The sequence below is a fragment of the Xyrauchen texanus genome, chromosome 34, assembly GCF_025860055.1.
Source record: "Xyrauchen texanus isolate HMW12.3.18 chromosome 34, RBS_HiC_50CHRs, whole genome shotgun sequence".
Classification (NCBI taxonomy): Eukaryota; Metazoa; Chordata; class Actinopteri; order Cypriniformes; family Catostomidae; genus Xyrauchen; species Xyrauchen texanus.
In genome coordinates, this window is record NC_068309.1 from 13,829,917 (window position 1) to 13,850,334 (window position 20,418).

Sequence of the window (20,418 nt, forward strand, 5' to 3'; positions counted from 1 at the left end):
GGGTATCTGCTCACACTAATTATCAGCAGCAAAATGGGATAATCGTGAGAATCTTCTCAGAATTTTGCCATGCTTCAAAGCAACAGGAACTAAAAGACTAGTCGAGGAAAGTGTTTTTTTTTATTTATCTTATTTTCACGTTTTTACTATTTGTATTCTCCACAGACGTTGGCACAAAGGGCTTTGGAGATAATGGTGATAAAAACGATATCATATTATGAACGCAGGACAACAGGGATACATCGTCAGAGACACGACAGAACCATTTAAAATTTTCCAAGGCTACCAATTTGATTTAAAAAGCGTGTTTTTCTCTCGTCGATTAGTATTTTGTTCACCCTGTGCGCTCTGGAGAACAGATGCTGTCATTGTGCTGGGGACCGGGATTTGTGCGCGTGATATTCTGCGAGTGGTCTCCTCGGAATGGTACACGAGATGAACGTGCGCGTGTCTTTATTGTTTGTGCGCGACATAACGTTCAATAACGGTCATCCAGCCGTTGATGAACTTCGCGACGACGACACATTGGGAAACGATAGACTGATACTTCTAATGACAATTCATTGGACATCATGAAAGAAGTGTTTTGTAAACGTTTGTATTAAGTGTAATTTCCATATTCCTTATTATGACTGGGAACTGTCGAGTTTTTATACTTCCCTCAGCTTTGAAGTTCTCACTCCGTTGGACATAGTTGAGAGTGTGTTTCTGACCAATTTGATATTTTCCCACGTCATTCTGAGCAAAACCACAAAAACAGTTAATGCCAACAATGGTGGAGCCTGTGGGTTTCATTGAAGCCTGGAAAGCTCAGTTTCCAGAGTCAGAGCCTCCAAAGATGGAGCTGAGGTCAGTGGGGGGAATCGAGCAAGAACTGGAGAAGTGTAAAGCATCAATAAAACGGTTAGAAATGGAGGTGAACAAAGAGCGTTTTCGGATGATCTACCTTCAGACGCTGCTGGCAAAGGAGAGAAAGAGTTATGACAGGCAGAGATGGGGTTTCAGAAAGCCACCTCACATGAATGAAGGGGACCTGCAAGCTGCGGGGGCTGATTCTCAGCAACTCCATGCACAAGAGCAGGGACCAGCAGAACGCAGCAGGTTTCAACCTGTAGGGGAGACTAGAGCAAAACCAAGACCTCCCCCTGCTAGGAAGTCAGCCTCCCATGGTGATGGACTGGAACTACAATCAGGGTTTGAGGCACAACAGGCAGGGCCGGTCAGTGAGACGGATGGGCTCTCACCATCCACACAGAGGGGTGGGGTCTCCCCTCGCAGGCCCCATCCACCACCTGACAAGGAATTGCCTTCAGATCCATCCTCCAAAGACAAGCCGGGCATGGGGCTTGGGGTGGCTGCCTTACGGTCAAATTTTGAGAGGATCAAACGAGCTAACTCGCACTCAGCCAGTGATGGGAAGGGAGGCCAAGAGAAATCTTTGTACACCAACGTGGAGTTTCATCTCGACAGGGGCCTAGTGAAAGTCAATGACCGTGAGGTCTCTGACAAAATCGTCTCTCTTGGAAACCAAGCCATGCAGATGGAACGGAAGAGGTCTCTCCATTCACTTCCTGGCAACCTTGCTACAGTGGCAGGTGATCTGCGCACCAGGCCTGTCTATAGGGGGCGCTCTACCGAAAGCACTTGTGGGTATGATGCTGAGTATGAGGACGGCGAGCCCAGCCCTCGCTACAGACCAAACGGAGGTAAACCACTACCACCACCATGGCAGCCATCTGATTTCCAGCCATATACTAATGTTTACGTTGGAGGCATGATGTCAGGAGAGGGTGGTGATGGTAGGGTCACAATGAGAGACCATGGAGGAAGCGATGACCATCTCCTCACCTGGCCAAGGAGGTCCTACTCACCTGGCAGTTTTGAGGATGTGGGTGGTGGTGGAGGGGGCTACACGCCAGACTGCAGCTCGAATGAAAATCTGACGTCTAGTGAGGAAGACTTCTCCTCAGGACAGTCCAGTCACGTGTCGCCCAGCCCTACAACAGCCTACCGTCGGCCCTTAAGGGAGAAGAGTCGCTCACCCTCACAAAACTCTCAGAATTCTCAGCACTCATTTGACAGCAGCAGCCCCCCCACACCACAGACTCAAAAACGGCACAGGCAGCAACATGTGGTGGTGTCTGAGGCCACAATTGTAGGCGTTAGGAAAACAGGACAAATCTGGCCCCACGATGGAGATTTTATTGCCTCCAGCAGGACTTCCCATGACAACTGTTACCATGGAGATTTAGGTGAGTAATGACTATGAACTCGTGTGACTTCTTACATAAGCTTGTTTAGCTTTTTTCTTGTTTTGTCACAAATATAGGGGTTTCTGACAAAAATGTAGGAAAAGAATAAATGGTTTAAGATAAAGGGTCGGTCATCTTGTAAAAATCGGTTGTTACTGTAATTATGCATATTAATGGAATAATCAATTTATTTAAAAAAAAAATAAATATATATATATATATATATATATATATATACATATATACATATACATATATACATATATACACATACATACACAAATAATCAACTTTATGCCACAAATACTGTTGATTGAGCTTAATTTGTATTGAACCCATAGGAAGGATTCAGTGAATGACAGATGACATCCTTAGCAAGCTGATACTCTATGTAGCAGGTCTTACATTCAATCCCTGCTCTGTTAGTTCCCATACTTCCTGGCCCAAGCTATTATCCACTTTTGTTTCACCCTCTGCCGGTATCATTCAGAAACCATGGTAGCCCCTTGCTGTGCTTGGTAAGCGTGGTCCAATGAGGCCCATATATGATGAGTAATTAACTGGACAAGCTAATTTAGAGGTCAGGAAATGTGTGTATACGTGTCTCTGTGGTGGTGCTTACTTAGTCTCTGTGCTGGACAGGAGCTGAGTAGCTTTCACTCATGTCACTTGCCTGCTTCGAGAAGATCTTCAGTTCATTCATTGATTGTTATGCTGCTGAGGGAATCTCCAAAGTAGGACAAAGGCCCAGTTTAATGGGAAAATTATATAAGAAGTTGTGCATCCAGGTTTTTCTGGAATGTTCCTGGAGTGTTTAATATACTTTAGTGCTTATGAGGAAGAACGGTAAATCTTACATTCGATCTCCAATGGTCTGTGCATTGAACCCAGCTGCAAGTGTCTAGAAGTTTCATACAGACACACTCGAATAATGGTGAACATGACTCACAAGGCAGATCAACTTTATAAACCTTGCTCGCTCTATACTTGGAGTTGAGACAAACTGCATTGCTTTACTCATGTGGTATGTATTTTAACTGGGTTCTCACCAAGAAGCACACAAAATGACACAAGCTCATAGGATGACTACAGGGCATCATTTGGCACACTGGCTTGAAATCCCAAAGCTTAGAGCCGATGAGGTGAATTGCACTTTGGTGTGAAGCAGACAGACATGGAGGGTGTTGGCACGCTGTGTCCATTCAAATGCCATGAAGATTCTCTTTGTGCAAGCATGAGATAACACAGAGGGTGGACAAAGATAGACAGACACCAGCTGAGTGCAGTCTATTTTGCTCCAGGTTCTTTTGTCCTCGTGCCAACTTGAAAATCTGCATTAATAACTTTTGAAAGCAACATCTCTTGTTTTTAATAGTTGGCAGTTGGCACAGTCTAGTTTAACTAGGGAGTGGTAATGGAAGAGCAAACTTGATTGCTGATCTTCATCAACAGTACCACAAATTATGGCTGGGTATTGATACAGATTTCCTGATTTGATTTCAATTCACAAGCTCTCGATTCAATATCGATTCATATTGGTATTTCAGTTATATTGTCTAATTCTGTTAATTATACAAGGAACCTTCTAACTAGGTACATAACTAAAATAATTATTATTAGCTTTTCATTATATTGGTCACATACTCACATTTTACCTTTTTAAAAACTGTACAATACCATGTATTCCATCAATAAATATGTTGCATATATTAACATGTACATATTGTTACTTGTTTACATTCATCATGTACAATTTACAAGTATTTACATTGATTTGTAGAACATGTGCTAAAACCCAGAACTGCCTTTAAAGTGTGCACATTAAGAGAGTGGATTTGAATGGGTTCTTGACAGCATCCATGTTATGTGGGATTAGAATTAGGGACCAAGCACAGAAGTGCTGTAGCCCCTATTGCAGTGGTTCTCAATCCTGTTCCTGGAGTGCGCCCCCCCTCCACTGCACATTTTAAATATCTCCCTAATCAAACACACCTGATTTAACTCATCAGATCGTTTGTGGAGACTCCAAGACCTGAACTGGTTGTGTCAGAAAAGGGATATAGAAAACGTGCAGTGTTGGGGGGCCTCCAGGAACAGGGTTGAGAACCACTGCCCTATTGTATCCATTAGTAGTATTATTATTCCTCCACAATGGGAGTCTATATCAGCCCATAGAACCATTCGTAGGAATATTATGAAATTTGGCAAACTGATAGGAATGGTCACAAATAGTCACCATAGCAAATTTGGGACCTCTAGGACAAAGTCCATAGCGACACCACCAGTTAAAAAATGCACTTTTCTTTTGCATGTATCTTTAAACCATTTGTTCTAGAGACACCATTCCATTTCTTTTCTGATTACTCTTGATGATTCAAATGGACCCCTTATATTAAAACTAAGCCCATTACAGTGGCCGCCATCTTGGATTATGATGTTTACAGTTTAAAAGTTTCACGTAATTCAAACTTTGTCAGATTTGACCAAACAATGTCTTGAAATATTCTCTAGAACAAGCCACACAGAAATGATAATAAAGAATTTAGATTTTCTTTGAACTTCTTTGAAAAGTTAAGCAAACACATAGTTAAGGTGGCCATGAAAACGGATTTGAAGCTGTATCTCGGCAACCCTTTTCCCTATCAAAACGAAACATGTGGACCATTGTCTGAGGGCAAATGCAGAGTGTTGCAACAGTACCACCTATGGGTCAAAGGATGTGAAAAATTGCTATTTTTTGCACTTAACCTTTTGAACTGTATACTAAAATCATGATGTTGGTGTCTTTGGACTCGTTAGGTCATGAGAATTTCAACAAATGTTTCCCATATCAGCCAAACTGTCTCTCTGCGATATTTAATTTTATTCAAAATTGACATCTTTTAAAAGCATTGTCAGATTTAAAAGAAAATTTAAATGCATCATATCAATCATGTCCTGAGGATACCTGAGCAGTTTTGAGACCACGCCACCTATAGTTCAATAGAAAATCCACACTTGTGTGCTGACTCTAGCCTTGGGATGTCCTTTTGCCACTCAATTGAGCATGTCTGCTGAGTGGCTTAGTGTGTTAAGGCACTGGATTGTAGTTCAAAAAGTCCAGTTTTTTTTTTAGGGCTGTCAATCGATTAAAAATTGTAATTTTTACAAGCTTGCATTTTTACAAGCTTGAATTTCTCAGGAATCTTCCTTATACGGGGGGCATGCGATTAATTGCTTAAATCTTTTTAAGGCTTTAATTTTGTATCAAATTAATCGGACTGAATTAATGCGTTAAATCGACAGCCCTTTTTTACAAATTATATTTATTCCCTTTTCTCCCAATTTGATTCACAATTCCCTCTACTTAGTAGGTCCTCGTGGTGGCGAGCTTGCTCATATCAATCCGGGTGGTGGAGGACAAGTCTCTGTCGCCTCCGTTTCTGAGACTGTTAATCTGCGCATTTTATCATGTGGCTTTTTGTGCATGACACCTCTGAGACTTTGCATGTGGAGGCACATGCTACTTTCCGTGATCCACACACAACTTACCGTGCACAATTGAGAGCGAGAACCACTAATCACGACCACGAGGAGCTTACTCCATGTGACTCTGCCCTCCCTAGTAACTGGGCCAATTGGGTTGCTTAGGATACTTGGGTGGAGTCACTCAGTACACCATGGATTCAAATTCACATCTCCAGGGGTGGTAGTTAGTGCTATATAGATATACACTGATGAGTCAAAACATTATGACCACCCACTTAATATGCTGTTGGTCATCCATGTGCCACCAAAACAGTGTCGACCCGCTGAGGCATGGACTCTACAAGACCCCTGAAGGTGTACTGTGGCATCTGGCACCAAGACATTAGCAGCAGATCCTTCATGTCCTGTAAGTCGCAAGGTGGAGCCGCTGTAGATCGAACTTGATGGTCCAGCACATCCCACAGATGCTCAATCGGATTGAGATCTGGGGAATTTGGATGCCAGGGCAACACTTTGAACACATCATCATGTTCCTCAAACCATACCCGCACAATGTGTGCAGTGTGACAGGGTGCATTATTCTGCTGAAAGAGGCCACTGCCATCAGGGAATACCATCGCCATTAAGGGGTATACCTGGTCTGCAAAAATGTTTAGGTAGGTGGCATGTGTCAAATTGATGTCCACATGAATGGCCGGATCTAAGGTTTTCGTGCAGGACATTGCCCAGAGCATCACACTCCCTCCACCGGCTTGTCGTCTTCCCACAGTGCATCCTGGTGCCATCACTTCTCCAGGTAAACGGCGCGCACGTACACTGCCATCCACGTGATGTAAAAGAAAACAGGATTTACTGGACCAAACAACCTTCTTCCACTGCTCCAAGGTCCAGTTCCGATGCTCCTGTGTTCATTGTAGGCGCTTTCGATGGTGGACAGGGGTCATCATGGGCACTCTGACCTATCTGTGGCTATACAGCCCCATGTGCAACACGGTGCAAAGCACTTTGTTTTGTGACGCATTCCTTCATTAACCATCATTAAAATGTTCTGTTGATTTTTGCCACAGTAGAACTTTTGTCGGTTCAGACCAGACGGGAAAGCCTTCATTGCCCTTGGATGAGCCAATAAACCTTCACTTTTATTAAATAATATACATTAACGAGTCAAAGTTTCTACATGAAATGACAATAAAACCTGTTTAGCAAAGTGTGGAGCGACAGATGTTCAAAACACTGTGGATTCAACTTTCTTTTGATTACCACAAACCTGTAGAACAAACGTTAGCATCGCAGCATCGTTTATCAGTTTGGTTGCTGTTAGACATCTCTGTTTACAATCAAGGTACTGCTGAAAATTATAATTTAATCAATCTCAAAATAAGGCCCCTCTTTGATACGTAGTGTATAGTTGTTAGGTCGTTGTCTCTGAATTTCGAATTCAGTGAAATGTCACATCAAGCATTTTCATGATCGATCATTGCTGTCACTTTTGAGTACTAGTGCCCATTCCTAATACATCTTCGAAATTATGTCCTAAGGATTCATTAAATATTTGGAGACAGTGCCACCTATTGTTAAAAAAATAACCCACACTTGTGTGCTGACTCTAAAATCAGCATATCTCTTTGCCGTCTAAGGTTCTTGACTATAGTTCATAGTCAAGAGCTCAGAGTCGTTGGTTCGATCCCTACTTCAGCAAGATTTTTTTGTATTGTGCTTACTGAATGGAGGCTGGGCTTTTCCCCAATCAGATGTTGATTTGATGAAAAGTTATATGAATATAAAGTTGATCATGGAAAACAGCTGTGCTCTGCTGGACAGTTGTGGGTTCAAATCTGTTTGGTGCAATGTGATCTGTGCTTGCTCTGTGAGATCTTTGGGCTGTGCATAGTGTTGTGCAGTGGTTGCAATGCTTGTGCATATTTAAATGTTTTTTTGTTTTGTTTTTGATCAACAACTTACTGTAAAGAAAAGAGACAATATTAAAAGAGAAATATTTCCTTTAGTAATGTGCAGTAAATGTTTACGCTTTGCTGAATTTCTTCAATAATATACTAAATCACTGATGAGTGAAATCTGAAAATGTACTAGCTAGTGGCTAATAATTTTCAGTCACATAGTGTAAAATTTGGTTGCATTGTAGGTCGCATAATTTTTCACTTTTCAGGGTTTCAGCATAGAGTGAAAGATCGTTCTTGGGATTAAAGAATCGATATCAAGATTGTTCAAATAAAGATTGCGATGCATTGAAAAATCTATATTTTTACCCAGTCCTACACAATGTGTGAAAACTAAATTGTACAGTCAACATTACCAAAATACATCTTATTTTGACCAATACCAGTTTGTGTCCAATCAGTTATCAACAAATCCTTTAAAGTGGTACACAACATTTTGGGTTCTGATGATGTCCGCTTTCAAGCACTTTAGTTCTTCTTTAACAATATGGGTGGGAATCACAAGGTAACTGGCGAACTATATAATATTGATATTTAGGTCACGGATAGATATTATTGCTTTATTTTTGGTGTATTTCGATTCAAAACTACAATATATTGACCTATATTACTGTGTGTCTCATTGGACTTTAGAGAACTGTTTCCAAATCACCAAATGCGTTGTTAAATTAATGTAAAAGTGCCAGTTTGCAAAACAAGGCCAGTTTATTTTGTTATATGTATATGAATAAGGAAAAGCCATAAGTATACAAGACTATAATGGCTCCTTATTTCTGTAGTTAGGTCAATTTAGCTAGTCATTCTAAAAATAAATGAAAGTATTTATGAATCCAATAGTAGTCTAAACACTTTAAAAACCTAATTTATTATAACACAGTTTCAACACACGTGTAATTGATTTCACCTAATAGCTTAGCCTTTTTTATATGATAAATTTTTTGTTTGTTAAAATACGCAGTTAATGTTACTACTGTAAAATTTTAGTGGTGATTATGTGTAAAACATGATAACTGCACCTTCTATGAGACTGCCAAAGCAACAACAAAGCCATTTTTCCCCATGACATCAATATTAATGTGGGAAAAAGTAAATAATAATAATATCTATATTTGGCATGCAACTATCGATGCAATATCAATTAAAAATATCATGATCGATATCCCACCTCGTTCACTTACAAAATTAATAGTATGGCCATTCAACTAATGAATAAAGCCTTACCAGGCCTTCCAGGTTACCATTAGTGTGGCAAAATGTAACTTGTCTTGCCAAGACAGAGATGCTATATTAAATGATTCTGCTTGTCTTTTATGTACAGTAGTTTGACTTACTGCTTCATATTCATAAAGGACATATTTTTAAAGACAGTGTAGAGTAAAAAAATCCAGTGGCCCAAAATTACTGCACTATGTAAGAGAGAAAAAGAGGGAGGCAGGAGGTAGCATATTGTGCTGAGATGCTGTCTTTCTTCTCAGTGGTCATGTAGAGATATTGGGGCTGCAGAAACACTGATAGGAAGAACTCTGCCATTAGCCTACATAATGGTGTGAACCATTCCACTTGTGTGTGTGTGTATGTACGTGCTGCTGTGAGAGCTTGAATTTTTTATCTTTTTATAATTTGTATAATAAAGATATAATAATCTTTATCTTTGGGTTAGTTGTACTGATATATTAGGCCTATTTTTAGGCAGATATTTAGCAGATATTTAGAGATCATCTATTTGCCCAATAACCGTACCCTTTTAGCAGATGAATAGACGTATTAGTTCCCCAAATCTACCAAAAACCATTGTCAGTTGATAGAAAACAAATTTTTCTGTCGACTGTATACTATTTATCAACATTTCTATAAATGTTATTTTTATTTCTTTCTTTCATATTGTTTTAAGTTTTGAGTAAATATGTAAAAGGGTGATTTTCACAAACCCTGTCAAGTGTGTGTCCTGGTTATATTTAAACACAAATCAATACAAAACAAACATAAAATATATTTTGCACAAAGAAAATTAACCTACGAGAACTGATTATTCGCTTACCATCTAATCTACCCAGACCTTGACATGTGGCCTAGTTAGGAGATGATCAACGTTATTTGCTTCACCTGTGAGTGGTCATAATGTTTTACCTCATCAGTGTACATACTATAAACTGGAAACATGACGACCATCTTCACCATGCTCTCTAGATGCAGGCATTTGCATCAGCCATTTAACTTATATTGTTTTACCACTAGTTACATCACAGAATCCCACCAAGGTGGGTCAAGTGATTGCTACACCTCCAAACGGACTCTAATTACTAATTACTAGCCTAATCTTCTCCTCTATTTATAATTTTGCAAGAACAAAAATCCACCTTGTATTTTAATGACAGCATTATTTCAGTACACAGAATCGGGCACATCTGCTGAGGTTTTGGCCTCTTTTGCATCTTTGTCCCCCTAGGGCCTGTTCCCACGGTCATTGTCCCTTTTTTTAAACAACTATTGTAATTTTTTCTCTATGGTCCTCTGCCATTTTGAAGTAGGCATCCAGAAGAAGTGGCTACAGATCAGTAGCAGTGTCCTTGAGGGGCAAAGAGCTATTGAGTCACAGAGAGAACAAGAGGCAGTAGATGACAGGAAACAAAAGGTTCTCAGACACATTATCCAAGAAAACATCAGTCATTCATTATGGATTAAACACAGCTGCTGTGGCATATGTTTGTCATGGTTACATAAGTCAGGTCCTTGTGAAATATAAAACTATGTTTTTCTTCCGTGATGTTTATGGTAAAGTCTGCATCACAGGTAGCTTGAAACAGGTTGTTGGAAAGGTGTGGAAACTCTTGTAGTGCATAAGGAAAACATTTTTCTTCCACTGTTGGATTGTGAAACTAGCACACAGTCACTAAAATGGCACGATGAGGCAGGATATATTAATAAAATACTGTATATTATAATATTAAAAGTTGCAAGGTGAAGATTAAGTTGATTTAAGTTGATTTAAAAAAAACTAAACATGAAATCACTTGTTTGGAAAAAGGAGGTCAGAATGGGGCATTACAATTGGCACATCACTTTTTGTTATTGCCAAAAGCCTTAAGTTTACATGACAGCCATGAACAATGATTTGCTACTTGCTATTGCTGTTATAATGTGACAGATTGCTCGAAATGCCTCTTTGTTCTTTTTTTATATCAATTTAACTTAATCTGCATTGCTCTTTCACCAATTGATTTCTCATGAGGTCATTTATCTTGAGGATCCAAAAAAGTTTTTTTCTTGCCATATGAATGACTGTAAAAGTGTATGTGTGAGAAAGGTGTGGACAGCAATGTAGGTTTGGGTTCTGGTCAATGCTTTTATTGTCCAGCAGAAGTGCTCTGAGGTTAGGCCTTCTAGACACTTACATTTAAACAGGCTCTACTAATTCGCCGAAGTATGCTTTCTGGTGGCAACTGGAAACCAAGAACAGAAAACACAGTGAGTATGTGGGAATGATGACTGTGTACTTTCCTCTAAAAAAAAATCTTGTTTTTGTTTTAGAGGAAAGTACACAGTCATCATTCCCACAAAAAATCTTTTTTTTTTTTTTGGCTAATATGTCCGCTGGTATATTTCGTATATATGCCAGATTTTGTTCTGGTGCTGAATTCACAGTACCACAGAATAGAAGATTTCCTCTTTAAAGATAGCTGTGTTTGAGTTTTCTAAATGGAGAGAAATTAGACAGACTGATCTCATGGTAAACATTAGGTTGACTGCACTTCATTGATTGATAGGTTCAAAGGTAGATTTTTAGCTGAAATCAGTCTGTACTCACCGAAATTTGGAAAACTGCCCCAGTGGCCAAAGCAGTAAGTGTTGTTGGGCGTATGGGCAAATATGAGCTTTATTTTCCCAGGTCTTCCACGCTGCTGATGCAACGCACTTCCACAATAGTCAAATATTTCTGCCTTAAATTCTTCACTTTCACACATTATTTTAAGGCTCTCAGATTAACTCAAAAGCCCTTATTTCTCATGGTGGAAGACTTTGAGATTCTGTTTCTTGGATGTCATCATCTCCACAGAAATAGAGCATGGCATCTCCTCTGTCTCACTGCCTGTTATTAACACTGCATGAATAAACTCACGATGGCCACTGATATTTGACTTTACATGGCTGTTATGTGAAACTGTGGTGCTTTTGCGTTCACAAATTGAATACGTTTATACCTTGTTGATATTTTCGCGGGAATTTGGCGCAAGTCTTCAGAGCGCTTGAGAAGTGGTTCATCTTCACATGACGTCTGCGGTGCGGATCCCTGAGGTGCTCGGAGTTCAACTGAATGAGATACTAGTGTTTCTTCCTGCGCGCATGAGACATAATGCACGGAAAGACAAGGCTGAATCCAGTTTCTTAATCAACTGCTTTTAATTTAGTAAAAGGGACTCTGTGCTTTGAAACTACACAACTCTTATCACTGGCAAGTGAAATGATAATATTTACTTTTTGTCAGTGGCTAATATCAGATATTTTTTAGTCGCATAATGCAAAATGTACTCACATATGCATGTGATTTACTCGCAATGTAGAGGGCTGGAAACATTACTTACCTCAAAAATGTGTCATCCTCCTCAACCAAATAACGGAGTGCAGATATCTGCGATTGTGTGAGCACGTGAGTTTACAGCAGCAGGGGAGGAGCTGACTGAACTGCCTGGCGCACGAGAGAGAGCACAAAACACAACCTTTTATTATATGTTATTATGAGACTGAGAAGTGCAAAAATATTTTAGAAGAGAAGTGTAAAATGTTTTCGGTTCATTACATTTACATTTATGCATTTGGCAGACGCTTTCATCCAAAGCGACTTACAGTGCACTTATTACAGGGACAGTCCCCCTGGAGCAACCTGGAATTAAGTGCCTTGCTCAAGGACATAATGGTGGTGGCCGTGGGGATCGAACCAGCGCCATTCTGATTACCAGTTAGCTATGTGCTTTTGCCCAATATGCCTCCATCACGAGACTGTGGCGGGGCAAATTAGACTGTGGCAGGCCACCAGAGTCTGGTCTGAGGGTGAGTAATTGATGACAGAATTTTCATTTTGGGGTGAAATAACCCTTTAATGAGATACAGTAAATGAGGAAATATTATTGTAATGAAGCAAAAGTTGTGTTGGGAGGATATCACATATTTAGGACATGAGGAAAACTGAGAAACACTAATGCTGCATGGTTCTGTCCCCTAGAGTCTTAGTGTTGTCTGAGGTGTGATTTTGTTTTTTTTTTAACAGGTAATAAAATATATTATGCAGAATTTTAGTCACCATTCACTTTCTGTTCATTAAAAGTGAACTGAGGCTAAAATTCAGCCTAATATCTCATTTTTGTGTTCCACGGAAGAAATTAATTCATCAGTTTGAACAACATGAGGGTGAGTACATTTTTAGTTCTGATTTAACAATCCCTTTAACTACACAGTAACTACATTAGATTGAAGCTCTGCACTCAGTATTTTGGGGCCAAGTTCAATTTGGATCTGAAATTCTTCACTTGTTTCCTTGAGGAAATTATGGGCAAAAATATAATGTGCCATTACTGCCTACTCATGCTGTTGATGTTTGTCTGGCGATGTAGCTACAGATCATGGCATAATAGGCGATGTGAGAGGTATAAGGCAGCTGTCCAGGCTGATGTGTCTGGATGGCACAGATGGCCAAACCACTAAACAACTTTTCCTGGAGTAGGGCACAGCTCTGGCTGGTGAGGGCTCTGTGTGAACCCAGCAGCATACGTCTGGGATTATGGAGTGAACAGTAACCCCACCCACAGAGGAAGAGTTGCCCTGCACCGCCCAACTCCACCCAGACTTCGTCACCCTTTCCAAAGCATGTGTGCACACGCATGTGGGGTTTGAGCATGTGTCAGTGGGGGTGCATGTGCCAAATGCTCAAACACAGGAGTTTTTGTCACTTTGCACAGATGCAGCCATTCCAATGGACACCATGTATAGGAAAAATTTCATAAAAAAGCTTGCGTTAGAAATGCCCAATGCTGCAAAGATTCACTGCTTATGTAAACTACTGCTGTTGCTGGCTTTTATTGAGAAGAGGACAATTGTCGGCTGAGGGAGTCAGAAATAAATAAAAAGCTTTAAATACAATGTACGGATCAACTGAAAAGATACATAGGAACATCTGCTATGATTTCTCACCCTTTTCATCTCTTGAGTTTGCATCCCCGCTCTGTCTCTTTCCCACATCCTCCCTTTTTTGTCTCCTCTCTCTCTCTCTCTCTCTCTCTCTCTCTCTCTCTCTCTCTCTCTCTCTCTCTCTCTCTCTCTCTCTCTCTCTCTCTCTCTCTCTCACACCTCTTCCCTTCCAATCTCTAAAAGTAAAGTATTAATATCTGATTACAGCCCCTGTAATCACATGGTACACGATAACTGCAGTTTAAATGTTCAATATCATTCTACATCTACATCAATGTATCTACACACTAATCGTGACGGAGCACGATTATATTGAACTCTTTGTTTAAGAGGCACTACTGGGCAGTTATGGAGGACAGTGTTCTATTAGCCTGTCTGACTGTAATAGGATCTGTCACCCTTGCCAGCCACACAATGCTCTCCTCCCAGCCCGCTCCGCAAACCTCAGGATTGAGATTTTCTATTTTACTCGGGGCCTAATGGTACTGTGTTCCATTCCCAGCTGTCAAACTCAACCGTCAAGACCATTCAAGAGAAAACAAAATGGAACTAACAACAGTTTTGTCTGTATTCTAGGCTAGAAATGGATTGTGTATCATGACAGATCAAAACACCAGTCCACTGAGGCTTATATCAAAAACAATAAGCCTGGTTTAGATCATGTCACAGTTGTAAATGATGAGGGTCAGGTGTGTCAAAACATGGGATGAATAAAGCACACCATAATAGGTCTAAGAGTGGCTTTAAGAGGAAAGGGTAAATACTCGGATTATACCAGAATCAATGGTAAGGATTAGACTAAGCTTTTTTTTTTGCAGCGTTATTTTGCAAATTATCTTTGAAATTTAGCTGGGTTCTCATGCCATTACCCCAATCCTTATCACTGAAAACTACTGTATCTACAATAATGGTAGTAAAGGTCCAGGTATATTTTTTTTAAAACTTTTTCTCCATTCCAGATTGGACTGTGCCTGGTTGACCATGTTGCTTTTCAAAGTATACTCTTTTGACTGCGAGTGAGTATGAACACATTCAATGTTTGTGTAGTACGACTGCATTTGAGATACTCTTTTATTACAGTAAACAGCAGGAGCATGTGCGAACGATGTGCACAGATGAGAACTGACCTCATGTCGAGAAACTCTTGGCCGCATGCAGACAGTCAGCATCAACTGTGCTAATGATGAAATTTGTGTCACATACTGTGCATATTCCGATCAGAAATGCAGACAACCTAAGTAAACTTTGGTCTTAAGTCAGCTATACTATCACTGCAATCCTTTCATTATAGCCAGTTACAGTGCAGTGTTTTCTCGTTTTGGTGGGTGCAGTAATTGTACAATTAGCTGCAGTTAATGTAGGCCTATTATTTGTGGTTGAATGTGTATTTGTTTTACTGTGTTCAGAGGAGAGTGAGGCTGAACTTGGTTTGGCAGTATACAGGGGAATTCATTTGTATCTGCTCTCAGTCCTTTTCACTGTAGTGACCTGAGAAGACTGCACAGTTGCTGCAGTGCTCTTACACAGCCTGCTGAATGTTTATATGCATTTGTTTATTTAGCAATATACAGTACATACTAAATATTTTCACTGACAGTGATTCTGATGATACGATGCTTATCTAACAATTACGGTGTTCGAAAAATCTGAAATTGTCGCAAAAAGATGCTATTAGAATATTTTTGAACGATTCATAGTTATTATAAAATATTTGCTGAAAAAAAGAATCAATATTTTTACTGAACCTTCTTAATTTTGACAACACATACATGCCCTTAAGTCACAGATACATTTAGGACCAAGGAGGTTTTGCTTATACTGTATGTGTGTGGTTGCATATACTTTATAAACAGAAAAATAATACTAATGTTACATGTATTATAGATCTGATATGAATAAACGTAACATAAGGACTTGATGCAAACATGCACACAAACAGATGGTATGTAAACCGTAGAATAAGCATTATAGATTTGCATATGATGTATGTTAAAATGTATTGCACTAATTACAAATTACAGATATGTCATGTGCAGACAGATAATGCCCATGTTTAATTCAAGGAGGGTCAATTAATTAAAAATGACCTTATTAGTAGCGAATAAAGGTGGTTTTACACCGTATGTTGTAGCTTCAACTTATTATTCATCTTACTTATTCATTTTAAATTTGAGCGGTGGCAGAACGGTGGCTGCTCTGCTTATCAGGCACCATTAATGAGAATATTTAATCTTATCATGGCAGCCACATATCATTGCCCAAACAGAGGTAATTGTAGTCAATCGGCATTTAGCTTTAAACTGGTTAGTTTCCATTCAGAACAGTCTGAAGTCGCTCCCTATTCCCTATAAATTGCACTGTGAAATTCACTATGAAGTGGGGATGTGCGCTACGACTAATTTGATTTTAATTGTCGTTTAAACGGAAGTTTTGTAACCAACTAGTCTAAAAGTAAGAAACCCCCAGAAGACAGTCAAAAAACTTTGTGTGTATGTATATATGATCCAATTTAAATATTTTATCTATGAATCAAACAGTCAAATCCCATAATTATTATATATATAATTGCCTCAAAAAATAGGCCATAAATATGCTGTGAATTTGCCTTGCATTATGATCATTTAACATTTAGGCTGTCCAAAAAACAAAAACAAGCATACACTCAGCGTTTGCCAATATAGGCATATTTATTAAAACCAACCAGATCAGAGCAGGACAAATAAGTACAATTTATCAATAGCTTATTATTAACATTCAAATAACGTACTAGCCAACATATTACGTCCACATATAAAATATGTTCTTTATGTTAAGAAAGTTAACAATCAAGGAATACCATAAAATCAGCCTTTAAAAAACGTAATTCATATAGGCTATATTGTCCAATAAAAAGACAACCATTCTCAGAATAAAAATGTCTTTCGAGTGGTAATTTCTGCGCCCACCACAATCTGAAAGATTTTGTTTCTGCTCCAGATACACTTAAAAATAATGAATCATTTTTTTTAAAATATATTTTATTTGAATGTTATTTTAAATTTTTTTTTAAACGTAACATTAAAATGACAGTACTTTTTAACCATTCTTGTGTATTTTTTTCGTGTAACCGACTATTGTTTTTAGTGTTGACTAGTTGTAGTTGTACTGTCTAGTCGACTAGTCTCACACATCCCTACTATAAAGAGAGTGAGTGAACGAGTAAGGCCTTGTTCAGACTGCCACAAAAAATCTGAATTTTTGCATATGCATCTTGTATCCAGATGAGGTTTTGGTAGTCTGGGCAGCAAAAAAACCCCACTTGAAATCTGATTTTTCTGAATATGATTCAAACCAAATCGGGAGGTGGTTTCAAATGCGATTTTAATTATATATTTTTTTATATATATTTATTTATTTTCTCAGATGCGTCCCAGTCCGGACGCTCTGGCTGCTCAATTCGGATTTCAAGTGGTCTTTTCCGTCACTCTTAACACAACACACAATGATGACGTCAAAAATCGGTGACTGCTAGGGCTGAAACAATTAGCCGACTTTATCAACAACGTCGTCAATAAAAAATAATTGACAAATATTTTAATCGTTGAATAGTCGTTTGATCTCATTTAACGTAACATGAGATCACGTTAAACTGTACAGGTGAAACTCGAAAAATTAGAATATTGTGCAAAAGTTCATTAATTTCAGTAATTCAACTTAAAAGGTGAAACTAATATATTATATAGACTCATTACAAGCAAAGTAAGATATTTCAAGCCTGTATTTGATATAATTTTGATGATTATGGCTTACAGCTTATGAAAACCCCAAATTCAGAATCTCAGAAAATTTGAATATTGTGAAAAGGTTCAGTATTGTAGGCTCAAAGTGTCACACACTAATCAGCTAATTAATCCAAAACACCTGCAAAGGGTTCCTGAGCCTTTAAATGGTCTCTCAGTCTGGTTCAGTTGAATTCACAATCATGGGGAAGACTGCTGACCTGACAGTTGTGCAGAAAACCATCATTGACACCCTCCACAAGGAGGGAAAGCCTCAAAAGGTAATTGCAAAAGAAGTTGGATGTTCTCAAAGTGCTGTATCAAAGCACATTAATAGAAAGTTAAGTGGAAGGGAAAAGTGTGGAAGGAAAAAGGTGCACAAGCAGCAGGGATGACCGTAGCCTGGAGAGGATTGTCAGGAAAAGGCCATTCAAATGTGTGGGGAGCTTCACAAGGAGTGGACTGAGGCTGGAGTTACTGCATCAAGAGCCACCACACACAGATGGGTCCTGGACATGGGCTTCAAATGTCAAACGTCTTACCTGGGCTAAAGAAAAAAGAACTGGTCTGCTGCTCAGTGGTCCAAAGTCCTCTTTTCTGATGAGAGCAAATTTTGCATCTCATTTGGAAACCAAGGTCCCAGAGTCTGGAGGAAGAATGGAGAGGCACACAATCCAAGATGCTTGAAGTCCAGTGTGAAGTTTCCACAGTCTGTGTTGGTTTGGGGAGCCATGTCATCGGCTGGTGTTGGTCCACTGTGCTTTATTAAGTCCAGAGTCAACTCAGCCGTCTACCGGGACATTTTAGAGACATTTAGACATGCTTCCTTCAGCAGACAAGCTTTATGGAGATGCTGACTTCATTTTCCAGCAGGACTTGGCACCTGCCCACACTGCCAAAAGTACCAAAACCTGGTTCAATGACCATGGTATTACTGTGCTTGATTGGCCAGCAAACTCGCCTGACCTGAACCCCATAGAGAATCTATGGGGCATTGCCAAGAGAAAGATGAGAGACATGAGACCAAACAATGCAGAAGAGCTGAAGGCCGCTATTGAAGCATCTTGGTCTTCCATAACACCTCAGCAGCGCCACAGGCTGATAGCATCCATGCCACGCCGCATTGAGGCAGTAATTAATGCAAAAGGGGCCCAAACCAAGTACTGAGTACATATGCATGATTATACTTTTCAGAGGGCCAACATTTCTGTATTTAACATCCTTTTTTTTTTTATTGATTTCATGTAATATTCTAATTCTCTGAGATTCTGAATTTGGGGTTTTCATAAGCTGTAAGCCATAATCATAAAAATTATATCAAATAAAGGCTTGAAATATCTTACTTTGCTTGTAATGAGTCTATATAATATATTAGTTTCACCTTTTAAGTTGAATTACTGAAATTAATGAACTTTTGCATGATATTCTAATTTTTCGAGTTTCACCTGTAATGATGACTCGTGAGAGCAGCACTGCAGCTCGCGCTTGACTGAGTAGAGGAAGAATTACAAAGATCATAGTCCAGATGCACTCTAAACCTTCCAAACAGCTTAATTTATGTAGATCGCAAAGTACAAGGGAATTATACAAAAATAACAAATACAGAAGCACTCTCGTTGTGGAATAAGCGGAGCCGGAGCTCTTTAAAGGAAACCGTTATATTTAATGCGTTATAGCTTTATTAAAGTTCAAATAATACGGAAGCAGGTAATGTAATTATCTACAAACTCCGAAACTGGCATTTCACTGTGCAGTCAGCGCCTCTTCTATGAGTTGCACGAATGTTCCGATCTAAGGGGGAGAGATAGAAACTGCACGGCTGATGCGCACTCTGTTGCGGGGACACTCATACCTCAAACGTGCACACTTAATGCAGCTAGATTATAACGCGATGGCTTGTGACTTATTGAGTCATAGTCACTGTGCATTTCTTATCGTGAAGAAAATTGGCAATATGCAGCTTTATTAATAATAGAGAGTTTGTTTTTTTGTGAGTTAAAGATGTATTGAAGTGAACAGAAAGGTGAGAGACGATGTCTTCGCCCCATTATACACTGCAGCAAAATACGTTTGATTTGTTTTGGCTTGTTTTCCAATAAAAATATCTAAAACTCATATAAAACTATGTACATTTACTTTAGGAACTATACTGCAGAAGAAAAATGTGTTATCTGAGAATGTTGACTATAATGTTAAAATAAAAATATTTTAAAATATCAAAAAATCCTTTAAAAAATTATGCATTCACCTGAGAAGCAGCATATCAGATATTTAGACTTGCTTTTAGAGAATAGATCTTGAATATAAGTACATTTTGTCTTAACTGCACTTGCAGAAGTATAACCAAGTGAAAAATACACTTGTATACGAAATACACTTATATTTAAGATACATTCTCTTAAAGCAAGTCTAAATATCTTATATGTTGCTTCTCAAGTAAATGTATCTTTCATTAAGGAATTTTGGATTTTTTTTAATGGAAAACAAGACAAAAACACTTGATAACAATAGTTATTTTTTGTTATTTACGGAATTAAACTTGAATTCACCCTTTAATTCAGTGAATGTCATTTAGAGGTATTTTTAAAAGATGATTTTGTCCTCTTTATTGTTAGTAAGCACGTATAATACAACCTTTTAAGTTGGGGCACAAGCTGAATAATTGGTTCAGAGCTAATGATTAATCGTTGCAATAATCGCCGAATAGTCGAATAATCATTCTAATAATCGTTAGATTAATCGTCAGTTGCAGCCCTAGTGACTGCAGCATGGAACATCACAATATTTGCCAGTTTCCTCCGT

The 20,418-nt window shown here is 39.0% G+C and overlaps 1 protein-coding gene across 1 annotated transcript in view; it reads left to right on the top strand.

The window, feature by feature from the left end:
- LOC127627981 (breakpoint cluster region protein-like) overlaps nt 1-20,418 on the top strand; it is a 107,114-nt gene continuing 86,696 nt past the window's right edge. Inside the window, exon 1 of the mRNA XM_052104613.1 lies at nt 1-2,252. Within this exon, the coding sequence (XP_051960573.1) occupies nt 764-2,252 (1,489 nt within the window). The 5' untranslated portion in view covers nt 1-763. The remainder of the gene's footprint in view (nt 2,253-20,418) is intronic.